The sequence below is a fragment of the Phocoena sinus genome, chromosome 8 (genome assembly GCF_008692025.1).
Source record: "Phocoena sinus isolate mPhoSin1 chromosome 8, mPhoSin1.pri, whole genome shotgun sequence".
In the NCBI taxonomy this organism is placed as follows: domain Eukaryota; kingdom Metazoa; phylum Chordata; class Mammalia; order Artiodactyla; family Phocoenidae; genus Phocoena; species Phocoena sinus.
Window position 1 is genome coordinate 8797075 of NC_045770.1, and position 21073 is coordinate 8818147.

The 21073-nt window shown below is 37.1% G+C and overlaps 1 protein-coding gene across 6 annotated transcripts in view; it reads right to left on the reverse strand.

Annotated features, from left to right (window-relative positions):
- The window catches only part of CCDC15 (coiled-coil domain containing 15), a 61949-nt gene that overhangs the window by 33281 nt on the left and 7595 nt on the right, over positions 1-21073 (reverse strand). For 3 of the 6 annotated variants that reach the window (XM_032640120.1, XM_032640118.1, XM_032640119.1), the window contains 9 exons: positions 16322-16435; positions 11951-12073; positions 11191-11694; positions 10488-10610; positions 10126-10248; positions 8196-8270; positions 7765-7887; positions 7160-7282; positions 253-345 (listed from right to left, as the gene is read on the reverse strand). In XM_032640120.1, coding sequence (XP_032496011.1) covers positions 253-345; positions 7160-7282; positions 7765-7887; positions 8196-8270; positions 10126-10248; positions 10488-10610; positions 11191-11694; positions 11951-12073; positions 16322-16435 — 1401 coding nt within the window. The remainder of the gene's footprint in view (positions 1-252; positions 346-7159; positions 7283-7764; positions 7888-8195; positions 8271-10125; positions 10249-10487; positions 10611-11190; positions 11695-11950; positions 12074-16321; positions 16436-21073) is intronic. The other 3 variants (XM_032640124.1, XM_032640123.1, XM_032640122.1) reach the window with 2 other exon arrangements.

Sequence of the window (21073 nt, forward strand, 5' to 3'; positions counted from 1 at the left end):
TATGGCAAATATACACTAACTGAAGAAACTCACTAGGATCACCTCTCTGATTTCACATCAAGGTACCCTAAATCCTAGAAGCTTAGAAGAGAAGTTCAACATATTAAAATGAGTCAAGCAACTTTTGTGCCTTTATCTATGGAATTTGTAGTACTAGCTCTTAATGTGTTAGGACACTACAAATTGTTTCCAATCTCACATATACTATTATAGTAGAAACACTGATGTCCAAAAGCCATTATCACTACATACCTCTTTCTTGTCTTCCTCTTGACTTACTCGCGACTGAAGTGCCAGTGGAGTTTGGAATTCAGTGTTCAATCCTGATTGATATTCACCACCAACCTGTTAGAAAGTCCAGTCACACAAAGAGACAAAATTGCCAAAAGTTAGCCCTACGTATGTTTTTGATAATTTCATCTATTGATTCCTTTCTCCTGCAATCTTGAGCTCAACTGGATAAAAACAATTTTTTAAACAAATATAAAAGAATAAAGCTTTAAGAAAGAATAAAAGAAAGAAATTAATCAAACAAAAACAATAAAGAAAAGAAAATATCCAGGTCAAAAACATGGATGGGGACCTCCCTGGTGGTGCAGTGGTTAAGAATCCGCCTGCCAATGCAGGGGACATACATGGGTTCGAGACCTGGTCCGGGAAGATCTCACATGCCATGGAGCAACTAAGCCCATGTGCCACAACTACTGAGCCTGTGCTCTAGAGCCCGCAAGCCACAACTACTGAGCCCACACACCACAACTACTGAAGGCTGCGCCTACAGCCCATGCTCCTCAACAAGAGAAGCTTCCTCAATGAGAAGCCTGCACACTGCAATGAAGAGTAGCTCCCGCTCGCCGCAACTAGTGAAAGCCAACACACAGCAACAGAGACCCAACACAGCCAAAAAAAAAAGAGAATGAACTAATGACAGATCAAAATGTTCAGAATGAAAGCCCTTCTAAATTGATCACTTGAAATCACTCTATCATGAGTGTGTGCTTGGGACTGAATCCAGGATATAAAACTAGATCTCTTAACATCTCAAATCTGTAATCATTTTCAATTTATACATATTCTTGAAAGGTGTGAGTTTAGAGAATAAAAGCTTGAAAATACTATTGCCATCAACTGACATGGCAGGGAAGAAACTGGGGCTTATTTCCCCCCTAATTATTAGAAAAGCCTGTTGACATAACTTAGTACACTTACTTGGACATTATATGGCTCAAATTATGATCTCTAACTTTTAGAAATAAAAGTTTAAAATTACTTTTATCTTTTTAGCTTAAAAGTTATTTATCTTTCAGCAAAGTTGCAAGATATAAGATCAGCATGCAAAACTGTATTGTATTTTTAGGTACTTGCAATGAACAATCTGAAAATGAAATTAAGGGGAAAATCCATATAAAATATCATCAAAAAATTCTTAGGAATAAATTTAATAAAGGAAGTGTAAATTGTATACACTGAAATCTACGAAACATTGTTGAAAGAAATAGAAGATCTAAATGAATCAGAAGACTTAATATTGTTAAGATGGCAAATTGATCAACAGATTTAATGCACTCTACATCAAAATTTCAGCTGACTTCTTTGTAGAAGTTGACAAGGTTATCCTTAAATTCATATGAAAATGCAAGGGACCTGGAATAGCTGAGATGACCTTGAAACAGAAGAACCAAGTTGGAGAACTCACTCTCCCCAGTTTCAAAACTTACTGCGAAGCTACACTGATCAACACAGTGTGGTACTAACATAAGGATAGACTTATAGATCAATGGAATAGAACTGATAGTTCAGAAATAAACTCTTAAATTTACAATCAACTTTTTTTTTTTTTTTTTTTTTGCGGTACGCGGGCCACTGTTGTGGCCTCTCCCATTGCGGAGCACAGGCTCCGGACACGCAGGCTCAGCGGCCATGGCTCATGGGCCCAGCCGCACCACGGCATGTGGGATCTTCCCGGACCAGGGCACGAACCCGTGTCCCCTGCATCGGCAGGCGGACTCTCAACCACTGTGCCACCAGGGAAGCCCGTAATCAACTAATTTTTGACAAGAGTGACGAGCGAATTCAACGGGTAAAAAGAGTCTTTTCAACAAATGATGTTGGGTCAACTGGATATCCAAGTGCAAAAAAGAATGAAGTTGGACCTCTACTGAACACCATATAAGAAAATTAATGCAAAGTGGATTGAAGACCTTGCAGAATGCAAGAGATATAAAATGCTTAGAGGAACACACAGCAGTAAATCTTCATGACCTTGGATCAGGCAACGGTTTCTTAGATATGACACCAAAAGCACAAGCCACGAAAAGATAAGTAACCTGGACTTCAAAATTAAAAATTTCTGTGCTGCAAAGGAAAGGAAACCACCAAGAAAGTGAAAAGACAACCCACAGGATAGGAGAAAACATCTGCAAATCACAAAACAAATAAGGGTTCTGTATGTAGAATATATTAAGAACTTACATAACTCAATAATTAGAAGATAAATAATCCAATTACAAGTTGCACAGAGGATTTAATAATTTTCCAAAGAAGATATACATATGGCCAATAAGCATGTGAAGAGATGCTCATCATTAATCATCAAGTAAATGTAAACCAAAACCACAGTGAGACACGACTTCATACCCATTAAGAGAACTATAATTAAAAAGGCAGACAATGACAAGTGTTGGTGAGGATGAGGAGAAATTGGAACCCTCATAATACTGCCAATGAGAATGAAAAATAGCGCACCCACTTTGGAAACCAGTTTGGCAGTTCCTCAAAGGTTAAGCATATGATTACCATAAGTCTCAGCAATTCCCCTCCTAGGTATATACCCAAGGGAAATGGAAACACATATCACAGAAAAACTTATAAACAAATGTTCATAGCAGCATTATTCATGACAGTCAAGAAGTGGAAACAATCCAAATGTCCATCAGCTGATGAATGGATAAATAAAACGTGCTATATGAATATAATGGAATATTATCCAATGAATAGGAATGAAGTACTACTACATGCTACAAGGTCAATGAACTTTGAAAACATTACGCTAAGTGAAAGAAGTCAGTGACAAAAGGCCATTCCACGATCCCATTTATATAAAATGTCCAGAACAGGCAAATCTATAGAGACAGAAAGTAGATTAGTGGTTGCCTAGGGCTGGGGATGGGGGTGAGGGGAAAAAGGGAGCGAGTGGCTGCTAATGGACGTATGTATGACTTTTGGGGAGTGAAGAAAATATTCTAAAACCGATTGTGGCAAAGTCTGCACAACCCTTTGAATATAGTAAAAACACTGAATTGTACACTTTAAATGGGTTACTTGTATGGTATATAAAGTAGTCAATCCTCATTATTTGAATACTCCTATATTATTTGTGAATTTGCCTATTCGTTAAAATGTATTTGTTATCACAAAATGAATACTCGCAGTGCTTTTGTGGTCACTTGCAGACATGCACAGAGCTGTGAAAAATCTGAATCGTCAGTTTTACACATTGCAAGCTGAGGTCGAACACGGTGATGCTCTGCCTTTGGGCCTTCATACTGTAAACAAGTATCCTTTTCAAGGTACATTTGGTGCAAAGGTTTTTGCATTTTTGTGCTTTTTTTGTTGATTTTGCTGTTTAAAACATCCCTCAAGCACAGTGCTGAAGCACTACCTAGTGTTCTTAAGCATAAGAAGGCTGTGATGTGCCTTACGGAGAAAATATTTACATATATTAGACAAGCTTCGTTCAGGCACAAGCTATAGTAACACTGGCCCTGACTACAATGTTAATGAATCAACAACACAAATTAAACAAGGTGTCTTTAAACAGAAATTCACACAAAACAGTTGAGCAATGAATGGTCCAGTATTCACTAAAATTCAGTGTTTATGGCAACTTTATAGGACATAACTACTATGAATAAAGAGAATTGATTGTATATTTCAATAAGGCTGTTATTTTTAAAGTTATTTGTTACAGAGAAAATCTGAAAACAATACATAGCAATAGGCTAATGGTGGCTATCTCTGGAATTTGGGGGTTTTTTCTTTTTGTTTATTTGTATTTACTTTTGCTATAATAAAAATGAAATTTTCTGTTTTCAAAAAAGTAAGAAAAACTGGACTTCCAGCACTGGCCAAGGAGTAAGCCCACTCTGAGCCTCTCTCTCTCACTGACTGTAACTAAAAATTCCAGGAAATGTGGCCCCTGGTATCTGGAGAGTATATGGAGCGGGTATCCTCAAGAGGAGTGAGTTCAGAACTCTACTCAATACTCTGTAATGACCTGTATGGGAATAGAATCTAAAAAAAGAGTAGATATGTGTATACGTATAACTGATTCACTTTGCTGTACAGCAGAAACTAATACATTATAAAATACATTATAAATCAACTATACTCCAATAAAAATTAATTTTAAAAAAATGCATGAGGGCTTCCCTGGTGGCGCAGTGGTTGGGAGTCCGCCTGCCGATGCGGGAGACAAGGGTTCATGCCCCGGTCCAGGAAGATCCCACATGCCGCGGAGCGGCTGGGCCCGTGAGCCATGGCCGATGAGCCTGCGTGTCCGGAGCCTGTGCTCCACAACGGGAGAGGCCACAACAGTGAGAAGCCCACATACCGCAAAAAAAAAAGATGCATGAGTTAGAAAAGTGGATTCCTTAATTCTGTGTATGAACTGGCACACATCCCAGAATTACCCCTGAGCTGTGCATGCATGGGATGGACTTAAAGAAGTATAATGAAGGCTTTGAGACCTGAACTAACATTGGAGCCACTGTTCACAGAAGATGAGAAAGAACGTATAATCTGAATTTAACCAGGTTGACTGCTTGCCAAAACAAACAAAAATATGCAACATTATTCAGAGGATTTTAATAGAAACCTGTCTCACAATATAATATTCAAAATTGGACCCAGAAGAAAAGATGGCAAGAGAATCCAGAATATGGATCCAAAGAAAGACATCTCTTCCTCTGAGATTAGTAGGAACAGGTAAGAATGGCAAAAAAGTAAATGGTCAAGGGAGTTATTGCATGATGGCTTCTATTTTTTCTTTTATCGAAAGTCTGAGAGTATGGGGGTGCAGCAGGAACTTTAAGGAGTATTTAAGGGTTAGAATGATCAGTGTGGGCCATAGGTGAGGGAGCGGACAAGTGGCAAGTAAGGAAAAAGCTAGGCAGCACTGGGGACCCAGCTGTGACTATAAACCGTAAGGATGAATGTGTATAAACCTACACCATTAAAGAGCTTTTTTCCAATAAGGCTGGATTATTTGGGAGCCTAAAAGGTGAAAGGACTGATCCAGAGCTGAGGATTTTCAGGGCTGGTATGGCAGAAGGACAAGAAGAAGAGGTTCTGACTACCAAAGCTGCACCCTCAATTAAACAGTCAGGATTAGGTACCCCTCTTCTGTGCTCAGCTAATGCCCTATGCATCCTCCACCACTAATTATGTTGCTTCAGAATTATCGCTTATTTGTCAGTCTCTCTTCTTTAGACTGTCTGAAATTTGAGTGCTCTGTCTTGTTCATAGTTATATCTTTGATATTTAGAACCTAAACAATGGCTAACATCAAACAGGTGCTCAATAAGTGTTTGATTGACTAATTCTTTCTAAACAAATTTAGCAAGAAACCAGCAGGTACCAGACACCATGTTAAATGCTGTCCACACCCCGGTAAACAAAACAAGTGTGGTGCCTCTCCTCATAAAGCTTATAGACTAGTGGAAGTCATGTAAATAAGTAAATAATTACAAACTGTCTTGTTTATGGAGAAGGAAACAAACAGAATGCAGGGACAGAGGAAAAACAGAAGAGGGTTGCCGTATGGAGCATAAGCTCTAAAAGATACAAATGCATTCACCAAATGGCGTGAGCAGTGACATAATGGTAGTAAAAATATTTTAGGCTGCAGCGATACCCCTGATGTAATCTAAATAGGTCAGAATAGTCTAATATATTACGGCATAAAAGTAGACATTACACTTCTTGCCACTACTATGGATCTTAACTGTATCTGCGAAGCAATCCTAAGTTTCTCTATCCATAAAACAAGGATAATAATAGTATCCATCTCCCAGGGTAATTGTGAGAGTTAAATGAGAGAATGGATACAAAGTTTTAGAACCATTTTGGCTATGGTAAATGCTTAATGAATTTAAGCTGTTAGTCTTAATAATATTAATAACGTTAATCTTGATAAGGTGGTCAGAGCAGTCTTTTCTAAAAAGGTGACATTTAAGTTGAAACGTAAAGGATGAGAAGGGACCAGCTTTGTGAAGAAAAAGGAGAAGACTATCCAAGCAGAGGGGTAAAAAAAGCAGAAGAGCTGAAGTAGAAAAGGGGCTGGCATAGTTCAGGATATGTAAACGGCGATGCAGAAGAAAACATGACAGCCTTCCCTTAGCAATCTTAAGAGACCCAAACCAAAAATAACAAAGGACCTGCAGTTCAGTCCTAAAAACCTCAGCCCAAATCCATAATTCTGCCTTTATGCCTCCTTTCCTTTCTGCTCTCTTAAAAGAGCCAAGAGGAAATTTCTCTTTATCTCTTTCATATATTCTAACACTGGTTGCCTGAAGGCTCTGTCTTTAAAATAACATGAAACCACAAGTCAGAAATTATCCAGACAATGGTAAAATTCTAGTGGGAATAAACTAGACTTCAGTTAAGTCATAGAAAAATCTTAGTAGGCCAGCGTACTGTGACATTTTCTTGAAAAACTATAGATCTTAAATCAATACACCAAAACTTAGGCAATATAACCTTAACAAGCTCCAGCCCAAATTCTGAATAGTTTCTTTCTTGGTGATCCTACCTTATGCTCTACCAGGTTACTGATGGAGATCTAGTCCTGGCTGTTGGTGAAAGATCCTCCCTCCCCCTCCCCCCAGAAACCACTTATTTCTTTCCCTCTCACACCATAGAAGACTAGGGCCACCAGAAATACACCTTTAATAAAAGAACATACATGTAAAAAATACAATTTTTCCAATAGGCAACAAGCGCTCCTGACAATACCCTAGGCTTTGGTGAGTAATCTTAGGTTTTACACACTATGAAATAAACCCAGAATCGGCGTTTTGCTCAGCCTTACTGCTCCTAGCTCAGTAGGACCCACAACCCTATCTAAACTCCAGGACTCATACTCTACAGTTTGGTTTACCTGTCTGCTGCTGGGAGCCTCTCTCTGGTGCTTGGGTGGAAGATGCTGACGGCCAGCCGGAAGCAAACCTGCTTGCCATCTTTCAGCTGTTCCATCAGATGGTTGCCGTATGGAGCGTAAGCTCTAAAAGATACAAATGCATTCACCAAATGGCGTGAGCAGTGATGTAATGGCAGTAAAAATACTTTAGGCTGCAGCGATACCCCTGATGTAATCTAAATAGATCAGAATAGTCTAATATATTACGGAATAAAAGTAGACATTACACTTCTTGCCACTACTATGGATCTTAACTGTATCTGCGAAGCAATCCTAAGTTTCTCCATCCATAAAACAAGGATAATAATAGTATCCATCTCCCAGGGTAATTGTGAGAGTTAAATGAGACAATGGATACAAAGTTTTAGAACCATTCTGGCTATGGTAAATGCTTAATGAATTTAAGCTGTTAGTCTTAATAATATTAATAACATTATTGATAATATTAATAAGAGATAACACTATCAGCATCATCATTGTTGTTGGTAGCATAGCTCTGGCAAGTCTATATCAAACTCTAACTAACTGACTTTCTGCTGCTTACATTTTACTATACTCTGCTCTACCTGCTCTCTGGTGGTGCCTGGATCCTGGATTTCGTGTAAAACATATTCATGGTGCTCCAGAAATAACTCCTTTCTCCATCTCTCATCTGTCATATTATGTGAGGCCTGCCCACAATTCCTGTGCTAAAAGAAAACAAACACTGAACATCAATTGTCCAAGCGGTAGCATCATGCCAGGGCAATAGTAAAAGCTTCAGTGAAGAGGCCAGAAGTAGTTTTAACAGGGCAGAATGGTCACAGAACAGGAGGACATTATATCTTTGCCCATTGTTATTGACCTTAACACTAAACCCCTGAAACAGTGACTACTTTGCCCTGTCAATCTTGAACCAAAACCTAAGGAATTTACTCTCTGTTACTTACTTCTCCCTATATTCTGCTTTACTTATTCTCTGGGAGAGGCTAGGTCTTGAATACCAGGTGAAACATACCGATGGCACTTCAGAAGCAACTCGTCTCTCAATCTCCCATTTCTCAAAAGATGAGGGCTGCTTGATACACTTGTTCTAAAGGAATAACAAAACACAAAAGTAATTGTCTAAGACTAATTGTTTAAGCAAAAATTATAGGTTACAGTGACAACTCTGAAATAATGATACTAGGGGAGGGTAATATAACAATTAGAGGTGTGCATGTGTGTGTTTAATATAAAATTTCCAAACATACATAGAAGTGGGGAAAAAATTAGTATAATAAGTCCCAAGATACCTATCACCCAGCACCGACAATTAGCAACATCATGTTTTTTGTTTTTGTTTTTTCTTTTAATTTTTATTGGAGTATGGTTGATTTTACAAGGTTGTATTAGTTTCAGGTGTACAGCAAAGTGAGTCAGTTGTACATACATCCACTCTTGTTTAGATTCTTTTCCATATAGGCCATTACAGAATATTGAGTAGAGTTCCCTGTGCTCTACAGTAGGTCCTTGTTAGTTAGCTATTTTATATAGAGTAGTGTGATATGTCAATCCCAATCTCCCAATTTGTCCCTCCCAGCAACATCATGTTTTTTCATCCATCTCTTCTCCCACTTTCTTTCCTGGAGTATTTTGAAGCAAATCCTAGATTATTCTGGCACTTTTTTTCTTTTTCATTTTTTGCATGGGGCAACTCTTTATTCAACAACACATTTGGAAGAAGATAAGGCGACAAGGCAATATTTTTATAATGTTGCTAGCATTTTCTCAGGTAAAGCCAGGAAAAAAGCTGTGTCATCTCCCAAAGTACTCCTACTCGATGTCCCCAATAACTCCATGCAGAAACACTAGAAGTGGTGAAGTCTAGGAAGTTTTGAGTGGCAAACAGCTTGTTTTTTCCTTCATCATAACTGGTTTGCAAATCTGATGTCTGGCTTTCGTGTACTGCTTCAGATGGCCAAGAGTAGAATTCCTTCAGTATGTATAAGACTAAATGTCAAAAGGCAAATTTGCTGAAGGACTTGAGTTTAAGAAGAACAATTTACGGATAACCAATCAACTTTATATAAAACCTGTCTCTTATTTAACCCAAATGACAGAGGTATGCTTTCTCACCTGGACTCTTTAGATCTGGCACATTCTGAAATAAATGAAGACATCATACTCTTAGCCTAACTCTAGAAGCTTTAATTCTATGTAGTCTACATACTAGCTAGCTTGGCAAGCTCCAGCCCAAATCTTAAGAAATTTCATCTGTTACTCTTTTAGAAAGTAGACAGCGCTCTCACTGCATTCTGCTCTACCTGTTCTCTAGGGGAGGCTTGATCTTGCATTTTAGGTTTAACATTCTGATGACACCCCAGAGTCAATTCATCTCTCTCTCTCTCTTCTCTCATAAAAGATGACGGTTGCTTCAGAAACATGTTCAAAAGAAACAACAAAAACAGAAAACAAGTCGTCTAACCAGGGCAACATGCTAACCTTAATACTCTAGGCTTCAGTGAGAACTCCAGGGAAATGGCACCAGATGAGGCTATTCTGATACATTTTGGTTTGAACGAGGATGTTATACTTTTACCCCAACTCTATAAATCTTAATTTTTAATCCCCAAACATGTACAGAATAGTCTGACAACCCCCCCCCAAATTTTAAGTAATTTAGGATCTGCTAATTCTTCCTATAATATTCACGTAAGGGCAGTATGTTTGTGGTAATAATGTGGGCTTCAGCAAAAGTTATAGCATAATCTTAGTAAATTAAAATAATCTGATTCCACAATAAGAATATGAATGTGATTTATCATCCTTCTGAATGACAGAACTGATTTGACTGACACAGTTCACCGAACAAGGATCTGATTCTATATTTCACATTACCAGTGGTTGAAAATGTATGAAATCCAGTTACTTTATTTCCTCTCTATCTCTTTCTGATTGTGCTCTACCTGATCTCTGATGAAGGCCTGGTCCTGACGTTTAGGAGGCAGATACTGATAACCTGCCAGAGAAAAGTCTTCTTTCCCTTTCTCATTTGTCATATCACAATATGACTCCTTGAAGCGTACCTTCTAAGAGAGAAAAAAACATAAAGTGTAAGTTGTTCAGTGGCAGTAACATGATAGCAATAATATTCTAGGCTCTATTGGGAGCCTTACAGTAATTTTTTCAACTCCAGATAAGGTGAAACATTATGGAATAAAACAGAAAACCATACTTTTTGAAATCTAGCTAAGAACAATCTTGGAAAGTTCCAAACTAAACCCAAACAATGCAGTTCCTGATGGTCCCTCTCCTTTTTCTGCTCTACCTTGCCATTGATGAAGGCCTGATCTTGATGCCTGTGTAGAAGATCTTGATGGACATCCAGAGGAAACACCTCTCCCCGACTCCTACCTATCAAAACTGATGCTGGCGGCTTCAAATTTGCTTTCTAAAAAAGAACAAATATAAAATAGCAATTGTTCAGTTAAGAAAGACAGGTAAATCAATAATACTTTAGGTTGCACTGAGAATTCAGGAGTTAACTGAGGTCAGAGTTTAATTGAACATCTTATAGAATAAATTAACACACTATACTCTATTTCCCATAAACCCAGCCACAACCCTAAGTAATTTACTTTCTGTTGATCCCTTTCTTCTTCCTCTTGGTCTACCTGATCTCTGGTGGAGGGCTGACCTTGGAAGCTGGGTAAAAAATACTGTTGGACACTTGTGGGTCACTCTTTTTTCCCATGTTTCAACTCTCAAAACAGATGACAGCTGCAAGAAATACTTTCCCTAATGAAGAAAATTTTTTAAAAAGCAAATTGTCCAGACAGGGGTAATATGCTGCTGACAATATTTTAACACATAATAAGAACCCTGGACATTTATTTGATAAATCAATCAGTGAACTATTTTGTTCCAACTATGGCTCTCCAAATCAGCTGCAGTATAGTCCTTGCATATCCCACTACAAGCCTTAAAGAGCTTATTTCTTTTTGTTATATCTCCTTTCCACTCTATTTTACCTGATCTCTGGGTAGAAAATCCTGGTCCTGGCATTTGGGTTGAACATTCTGGTCTTTGAGAAGAACATGCTGGTCTGTGGGTAGAAAATCCTGGTCCTGGCATTTGGGTAGAACATCCTGGTCTTTGGGAAGAATATGCTGGTCTGTGGGTAGAAAAGCCTGGTTTTGGAGTAGACAACCTTGGACTTCCAAACCAATATTCCCATCTTCTAGTTCAACACTCTGATCTTTGAGCATAACACTCTGAGTTTTGGTCTTAACAGCCTGGGCTTCGGGCTCAGCAGCTTGGCCTTCCAGCTTGATATCCTGGGTACCGAGCCTCAGCTCAGCACTCTGGGCTTCCAGCTCAACACTGCAGACGCCTGTCAAATCACCCTGGGTTTGCAGCAGGTCACCTGGGGCTTCTGGAAGATAATCCTGGGCTTCTGGCAGAACATCCTGATGTAACTGCTTTACCTCTTCCTCTTCCATCACAGCAGATAATGGATTTTTGAATTGTACTTTCTAAAAGTGAACATAAACATCAAATATAGAATGCCAAGCAGCAGCAACACTGGGTTTTCTGCGAGATTCCTAAAATAATCTTAAAAGGATACAGTAGTCAAACAAATTACTAAAATAAAATGCAAAATTACAGTCTTTGCTCAACTCAATAGAACCTAATCTACAGTCTCAAACCAGTACGAGAATACTGGCATCTCTAGTCCAAATCGTAATTACTTTAATTTCTATTATACTATCTCCTTTCACTCTGCTTTACCTGAACTGTGCTGAAAGGTATATCCTTGTCTTCAAAAAGGAGATCCTGCTGGTCCCCCCAAGACAAATTCTTTTTCCCTTTCTTATCTATCATAATAGATGAAGATTCCTCAGTGTCAGGTTCCTAAAGAACACACAAACAAAAATGGAAAAGAAAAGAAAAAAAAACAACCAAATGTATCTATTACAGGTAGAAACAAGAATGCATGCAAAAGCATTAAGTTAGAACTCTTCCTCACACCATATATAAAAATTAACTCAAAATGGATTAAAGACCTAAATATGAGAGATAAAATTATAAAATTCTTAGAAGACATAGGATTAAGCAATGGCTTAATAGATACTGCACCAAAAGCACAGCAGCAAAAGAAAAACAGATAAAATAGACTATACCAAAACTAAAAATTTTGTGCTGCAAATGATAGCATTAAGAAAGTTAAATGACAACCCAGAGAATGGGAGAAAATACTAGCAATCAAGTATCTGATAAGAGACTTGTATTCATATAAAGAATTCTTATAACTTGATAATAAAAAGACAACTCAATTTAAAAACAGCACTACATTTGAATACAGATTTTCTCCACGAGAGATATATAAATGGGCAATAAGCACATGAAAAGATATTCAAGATGATCAGTCACTGGGAAAATACAAATCAAAAGTATGGAGAGATCCCACTTCACACCCACTAAGGTGGCTATAAAAAAGATGGGCAATAACAAGTTTTGAAGACGATGCGGAGAAAATGGAACCCTCATACATTGTTGATGGAAAACACCTTGGCAGGGGCTTCCCTGGTGGCACAGTGGATAAGAATCTGCCTGCCAATGCAGGGGACAGAGGTTCGATCCCTGATCTGGGAAGATCCCACACGCCGTGGAGCAACTAAGCCCGTGCACCACAACTATTGAGCCTGTGCTCTAGAGCCCACGAGCCACAACTACTGAAGCCCGCGTGCCTAGAGCCTGTGCTCCGCAACAAGAGAAGCCACCGCAATGAGAAGCCTGCACACCGCAACAAAGAGTAGCCCCCGCTCACCGCAACTAGAGAAAAGCCCACGCACGGTGATGAAGATCCAACACAGCCAAAATTAATTTTAAAATTAATTAATTTTTAAAAAATTTAAAAAAAAAAACCTTGGCAGTTCCTCAAAATATTAAACATAGAGTTAACATGACCCAGAAATTCCACAACCAGAGAAATGAATGTCCATACAAAAACATGTAAAAACTGCTTACAGCACAATTATTCATAAAAGGTAAGAAATGGAAACAACACAAATGTCTATCAACTGATGAACAGATATACTAAGTGTGACATACTGATGTACTGATACATGCTACAATGTGGACGAACTTTGAATACATTATGCAAAGTGAAAGAAGCCAGTCACAAAAGACGCCATATTATATTATTCCATTTATATGAAATGCCCAGAATAAGCAAATCTACAGAGACAGAAAGTAGTTTAGTGGTTGCTTAGTACTGGGGGTAGGGACAGGGAGGGACTGGGGAGTGACAGTTAACAGGTACGGGGTTTCTTTCAGGGGTGAAGAAAATCTTCTAAATTAGATTGTGGTGACAGTCGCACAACCCTGTGAATATACCAAAAACCTCTGAACTGTACACTTTAAGTGGGTGAATTGTGTGGTATGTGAATTATAGCTTAATAGAACTGTTAGAAAAAAACAACTATTGGGCATTATAATCTTAATACTTAAACCCATCCTTAATTAGCTGTGGATAGTTCTAACAAGGCATCTTTTTTCCTCTACTCTTTACATTTCCCTACCTGATCTTCCATAAATTTCTGGTAATCTACAAGAGTTAAAAGACCTTGATGCACCTCAAAGGGCATTTCTCCTCTTATCCCTATATTTATCCTGGTGAATGATGGTTTCCTACAAAGTGCTTTCTGAAAAAAAAGAAAAATTAATACAAATATAAATGGTCTAGAGAAAGCAATATGCTCATGACACTAAGCTGAGTTTTTGTGAAAGATCTGGAGCAATCCTAGCAGGTTATGGTAGTCTAATACAGAATACTGAGTTCTATTTCAAGTATACAAACAAGTCACTTACATATCAAACACATGGAAGTGAAATTCCTGGTAGGAGAATTTTTTTTTAACATCTTTATTGGAGTATAATTGCTTTACATTGTTGTGTTAGTTTCTGCTGTATAACAAAGTGAATCAGCTATACATATACATATATCCCCATATCCACTCCCTTTTGCGTCTCCCTCCCGCCCTCCCTATCCCACCCCTCTAGGTGGCCACAAAGCACGGAGCTGATCCTGGGAGGAGAATATTTTAACTTTATAAATGATAATTTGCCCCTATCCTAGCCAGTAACAATTTCAGAAGGCTTACAATTTTGTCTTGGTGATCTAACAGTGGGCAAGGCAAATATATCTCTTCTACGTTTATCTCTAAATCTGGAACAACCAGATGTCAGTCAAAATAAGTCTAACAAGAATACGAAACCAGAGTTCAACTGGGTTATAGATTGTTCTCCTTTCTGACTGGCAGCTTCCTCCTTCACACAACTGAATGGATAGAAAACTGTTCAGATTTGAGGGAAAGACTACATACTTGATAAGAAAAATTTCACTAATTTCTTAGATCATTCTCAATTATATGGAGTAGATTTGTTTGTGATGTTTTACCTGAAAAACACACATGCATTCTTTGGAAGCAAGCAGCTAGCCTGAATTCACCATCAACATCATAATGAATTACACTTAAATGGCACCTTTGACGTATCAAACTGGTTTACACAAGGATGTCATCTCAGACTTAATCCTCCTCCCTTCTACTGGAGAATTATTTCAGTCAGGCCTAGGAACAGTACTCTTTCTGGGAAAAACATCAGTTGAAAGATTTGAACATGCTCCACACAATGTGAAGTATCAGTCTCTAGGCTCTGATAACCCTTTTTTTTTTTCTGGTTTAAATAAAATGTGTCCAATCATCTCCTTTGAGCAGTACCGGGAAGTCAGTCTTATGGACCAAACTATAGTACTGCCAAATCCGTGGTAGAGGTATGAAAATTGTCAAGAAACTAAGTCAAGAATTTAGTTTCAAAAGACTCTTAAGTCACAACAAGGCAATCCTAGAAAAAGGTAACCATACTTAATGCATCTAAGATGGAATGCCATATGTAGGCACACCCATGCCCACTTGCTTTTTATATTTAACTATAAATTTCTTAATTATCGCTGAAGAGGAAGGTATTATAGCTTAGTATTCTACCAACTGCAAACATATAAGAGACAAATGTCTTTGATGGTTGCACAGAGATACTTAAGGAAAAAATACAAAAATAAAATATAAACATATATGTAATCTAGGAAAATGTAAAAAAATACCAATTAGGAAGCAAAACTGAGAAAGAACTAAGCAAGAGACAGAGTTCTTAATGGTACCAAAAAAAAAAGAGTAAAAAAAGAGTAATTAATGAGCCATTTTACTGATGCTGCCCATCAAAACTTGAAATTAATGCTAAAATTAAGTAAACACAGGAAAATACATGGGTGTAACATCCAAATTTGTGAACATGGAAATAAGGAGGTACCAAAACAATGTAATTTTACAAGCATAGCTTTAAATATTCTTTTAAGTCTAACTCCATATTTAGGTTCCAATTATTCACCCTAAACTTATTCTTTATTTTGAATCAAAAGAATTTCTTTCTTTTTGAAAAATAATGGTATTGACTTCTTCCTGATTAAAAAATAAAATATATACATTATGGAAAATTTCTACAGTAAAGAAAACCAAGAGAAAAAAATAAAAATCACCCGTAATAACACTATCCAGAAATAATCAGTATTAACCTCTTGGGCCATTTCTTTCCAGGCCTTTCTCTGTGCTCATAGCATTCTCTCCCCATCTCGATATTTTGCTTTATTTTTTTCATAGCATTTATCATTTGAAATTATATTTTGTATTTATTTGCTTATTTATTATATGCTTCCCTACTAACACAGGAGCTCCTTGTCTACCTTTTCACCACTGTTAAGTCCTGCTTCTAGAACAATGCCTGGCAATCGTAGACATCCCATAAATATTTATGGAATGAATTTTTTAATTGAGCTTACATTGTATCTAATTTTATATCCTACTTTTTCCACTTAACTTTATATCCCAGACACTTTCCCTAGTCTTCAGATACCCTTTGAAAGCATGATATTTTTGATAATAGCTATAAACGAATATATCATAACTTTTAAACCGCTCCCTACTTTTGGATAATTAAGGTTATTTCCAATTATTTTTCAGGTCTAAATAATGTAGAGATGTAAATTAATCTTTATCCTATTTTTTATCTGTATCTTTAGAAACAGCTCATTAGAATTTAATTTACCTCTTGGGTGGGAAAGTTTTTCTTTTGATCATCTGGAAATACCGATGCATTTTTTTTATTCACAGTTTTAAATGATGCCAGCCGGTGACGTGCTTCTTTCATGGTTTGACTAAGCTGCCAAAGAAAGGGGGAAAAAAGAAAAGAAAAACAGGCTAAAGTCTTAATACCAAATTCACTAAGTGTTCCAACAGGAAAACAGGCCCCTATTATTAAAAATTGCCAGACCTAAGACCAGAGGATTACTTGGAAATGAGATTTTCTGATCTGCTGATAAGTGTATTTACAACATTATTTTCATTATCTTAAGAGACCGTATTTCATAACTTGATTTAAGTGCTGTTACTCAAATCGTTTTTTAATAATGTAGGCTTTATATTAAGTACGTACACAAAAATATTAGAACCTATAAGTCTGAATTTGGAAATTATTGAGCAGACACATTCCTTACCTTCTATCCATCTTCTTAATAAAGAGTTATTTCTTCAACTGGTCCTTGCATGCCTGATCACTTTTATCACTCCTCGTAAGAAGACTCTCTATTCCTAGTCCCCCTAAAATCCTTTTTTCCTATTTACATGAGTCTCTTCTTCACCCATAACATTTGAAAACTATAGTTATTTAGTCTTTTCTCAAATGTCTCTTCTTCCAGGAAGCCTTCCTAATTTAGAGTACAAATTCAAATCTATCAACAGACCAATTTGTTTCAGGTACTCTAGGTAACAATTGATAATAAATATTAATATTAAATATGTTAATTTTGTGTTCATTCCTTATCTCTACCTAGCAATTTCAGTCAGTATCTATTTTGACTTCTTTTTCAGAGAAGCACACAGCCTATTTTACATTTCACATATCTGCATAGGATGTTCCTTTAAGGAAAATACAGAAAAGCACATCCCTATACTACTCAGTGAAATTATGGCAAAGCCAGGACCAGTTCTAACCCATCCAATGAAAGTTTAATGACATCATTTCTCCCTTAAAGGGAAATAATGACTGTGATTTACAGATATAAATTACAAATACTTTATGATATTTACTAATAGTGATCTAGAGATAAAAACACTCTCTTGCTAACAGCCCGGTTTCCTTACAGCATTATCACCTCTGTTTTGTCCTTGTTTCTAGAAGGTCTATACCTCTAGCCAGAGAAATCAGCTTGAAACATTACTCTTTATTCTACTAAGAGGAGGACTTCTAAATTTGGTTACTGCAGAGTGGCTAAAGGGGTCAAGATAGAGTTAATCACAATGCAAAAACAGATAGTATATCTGCAGTTGAAGTTATGAAAAAATACAAAGCCATGAACATGCTTACTTTTACTCCTTGCCAAGTGTGGTAGACATTATTGCCCTGCATAAAGTGACCAAGGATGCAAAATACTTGCTGTAACAGATTTAAAATAAGAGTACATAATCTTCATTTTCCATCAAGTCCAAACCTCTATTAGTCGCAGATTGATTTTAGTCCCTTAAGCAGGATATTTCAACTGCTCCAGCAGTTGGACTAAACATTACGTTCAGTTTTTCTGTCTTTACCAAAACCCTTCATCAAATCAACCCAAAGATCCTTTCAATGACCTGCTATGAGGACTGTAGTAGGCTGAATGATGGCCACCCAAAGATATCAGGTCTTAATCCCTGAAATGTTACTTTATAAGGAGAAAGGGCCTTTGCACGTGTGATTAAGTTAAGGATCTTGAGATGAGGAGATAATCCTGGATTATCCAGGCACTAAATGCCATCACAAGTGTTTTTATAAGAGAGGTAGAGGAAGATCAGACATATGGAAGAAGTGATGTGAAGATGGAGGCAGAGATGGGTCTGATGTGGTCACAAGCAAAGGAATGCCAGCAGACACCAAAAGCTTCAAGAGTCAAGGAACAAATTCTCCCTAGAATCTGCGGACACCTGGATTTTGACTCAGTGAAACTGATTTTGGACTTCTGGCCTCCACAACTGTAAGAGAATAAGTTTCTGTCATTTTAAGCCACTAAATTTGGGGTAATTCGTTACAGCAGCCACAGGAAACTAATACAAAGACCAAAGTTAATGTTAATAAGCACTAAACAAAACACAGAAGACAGGAGGATGGTAAAAATCAAATTATGTAAAATGAACAGGCAGAGAAGTACGTTCCTCTTATTGTAAGATAATGGTGATCACTACATATATTGGTGAGTATGTGTGTGTATATATATGCATTTGTATGTGTATATATACACATATACATTTACATATGTAAGTTTAAACACATATACATATTGTGTTTGTAACTACTCAAAACATAAAATTTGACCAAAAGTCTTGTCTTTTCTTTTTCTTTTTGGGGGGCCGTGCCATGCGGCTTGCGTGATAGTCCCCCAACCAGGGATTGAACCCAGGGCCACGGTACCGAGTCCTAACCACTGGACTGCCAGGGAACTCCCCCAAAAGTCTTTTCTGTACTAGAAGCTTAGACACAATTTTCATTCCTTTGTAGCTGTTGTTATCAACAAAGACTGGCACTGAATCGCTAACCAAGACTTAAAACTTCCCTGATGGAAATAAATTATTATATAATTACATAGAAAACCCAGCTATCAATAAGCAAAGGTAGTTCTGACCAATAAAATTAAAATGTACTATATAAACAAATTTTGAGATTTAAATATACAAATTTTGAGACAAATCTTAAAATCGAATGCAAACACTGATCATACATTAAAATGTAAAACTTCAAACAAATATGTAGGATGAAATTTGACAAATATAGATATCTACTGTGATACTGTTCCCCACTCATTGTTCATATTTTCTTCAGTTCTTTTTAATTTATTCAGACAATTAAGAATTTATATGGAACTATATAAATGAAACAATGTGGTAATAACATGTAGGTCATGGGAAAAGACTATAGATGAGATCTAACATTTATAGAATTTCACCTCTTGTACTGCCATGGAGGCCTAATACCTATGTATTTAAATGTATGTTAATGCCATAAAAATCTACCCAAAGTTGACTTCTATCCAGGTACAATATAGTTTATTTGCAAAAGATAACATATTGATTTTTCAGTGTGTTAGACTTTTCTACAGCCCCCAAAATACCATACACATAAAAACTCACATAAGGCCCTTAGCATAGCCTATGAACCCCAATGTAGTGCATCAATATACCTTTAAGTAGGTGTACCAAGCTAGAGGCTGGCCAGTAACCTAGACCTAATGCAAAAAGGCAGGATGGGCCAATAAAGATTCCTTACCTTACATAATGAACAAGGAAGTGTTCAGAGAAAAAGTCAGAGACAGGAGCTGGACCTAAAAGATCCTAAGCTGGAGAGAAGAGGCTAAAGGAGCCTCAGGTATGCCAAAGTTTTGGAGCTGTGATGATGAAAATACCAGTTAACAGTAGAAAAATAAGTAAAGAAGAGAGAACACATGTAGAGACGGGATGACCAACTCTCAGTTTGCCTGAAACTGTCCCAAAGGAGCTAGTGCTTGAACTCTGCCTCATTATCTAGTTCTTGGCGACATCTAGTGGATAGAAACTGCAACAAAAACAGTAAGATTAAAAAATTTGAGCATCTATTGTCATGGTGTTGAATGGGCAAAAGTTTACAGGCTTAAAGTAGTTTAAGTCACTGAACATTCCTCAGTAGTGCATCTTCTTTTAAGAAAAAAACAGGGTTGGGAATTCCCTGGCTGTCCAGTGGTTAGGACTCCGCGCTTGTACGGCTGGGGGCACGGGTTCGATCCCTGGTTGGGGAACTAAGATCCCACATGCCACAAGGCACAGCCAAAAAAAAAAAGAAAAGAAAAAAACGGTATAAAAACTTTTTAGATTTGGGGAACATTTAAGGCTTTTCATAACATGATTTTTTCCTACCCATCTAACCTCATTTTCTGTTGCTTTACCCTGTACACTATCAATTAGAAAGGTTCCATCACTTATTAGCAAATATAGTGGGTTGGCCAGAAAGTTTGTTCGGGTTTTTGGAAGCTGTCACAGAAAAACCTGAACGAACTTTCTGGCCAACCCAATACTAAGCTCATTACATATTCTAGACTTTTTACTATTCCTCCTATCTCAAAGTTCTTTTGAATTTACCAATTAAATTCAGTTTACCAATTCAAAATACATAGCTCAATTCCACCTCTTCCAGGAATTCTTCCCAAATATTTCCTTGGAATTAAAAAAATTTTGAATTTCCACTGCACAAATTTATCAACAATGCAGCAAATATCTCCATATTATTATCTAATAGATTGGGGGTCTACCAACTTTGTTTCTCTACCTGGAAATATAAACCCATGAAAGGTCCTATTTCACACATTAGTATCCCTACAATGGTTAACAAACACAGTATATTCAAATATCTGTGGACTGATGTGTCCTATTCATGTATCATACAAATGAAGTAAAGTCCTCACTACAATGGAATTTATAGCTACCAGTAGCATGAAAGCAAGGACTGTTATTCTGTCTCAGTCAATGTTCTATCCTTTGCAGTTTCTGCGGTGCCTGGCTCAATAAATATTTGCTCAGTAAACTGTTCATAATCTTAAAAACAAAAACGATTATAAAAATGATCACTACAAACCAAATAATGACAAGAAAAGTCATAGTTTGGGCAGAGAGAAAAATCTTTTTAATAAGTATTTCAACATAACATGTGATTATAAAGCTTTCCCTATTTATACTAACAGCATAATCAGATTTGCTTCATACTTATGACAAAGTAAGTCAGCAATTGCACAACTTTTATTTT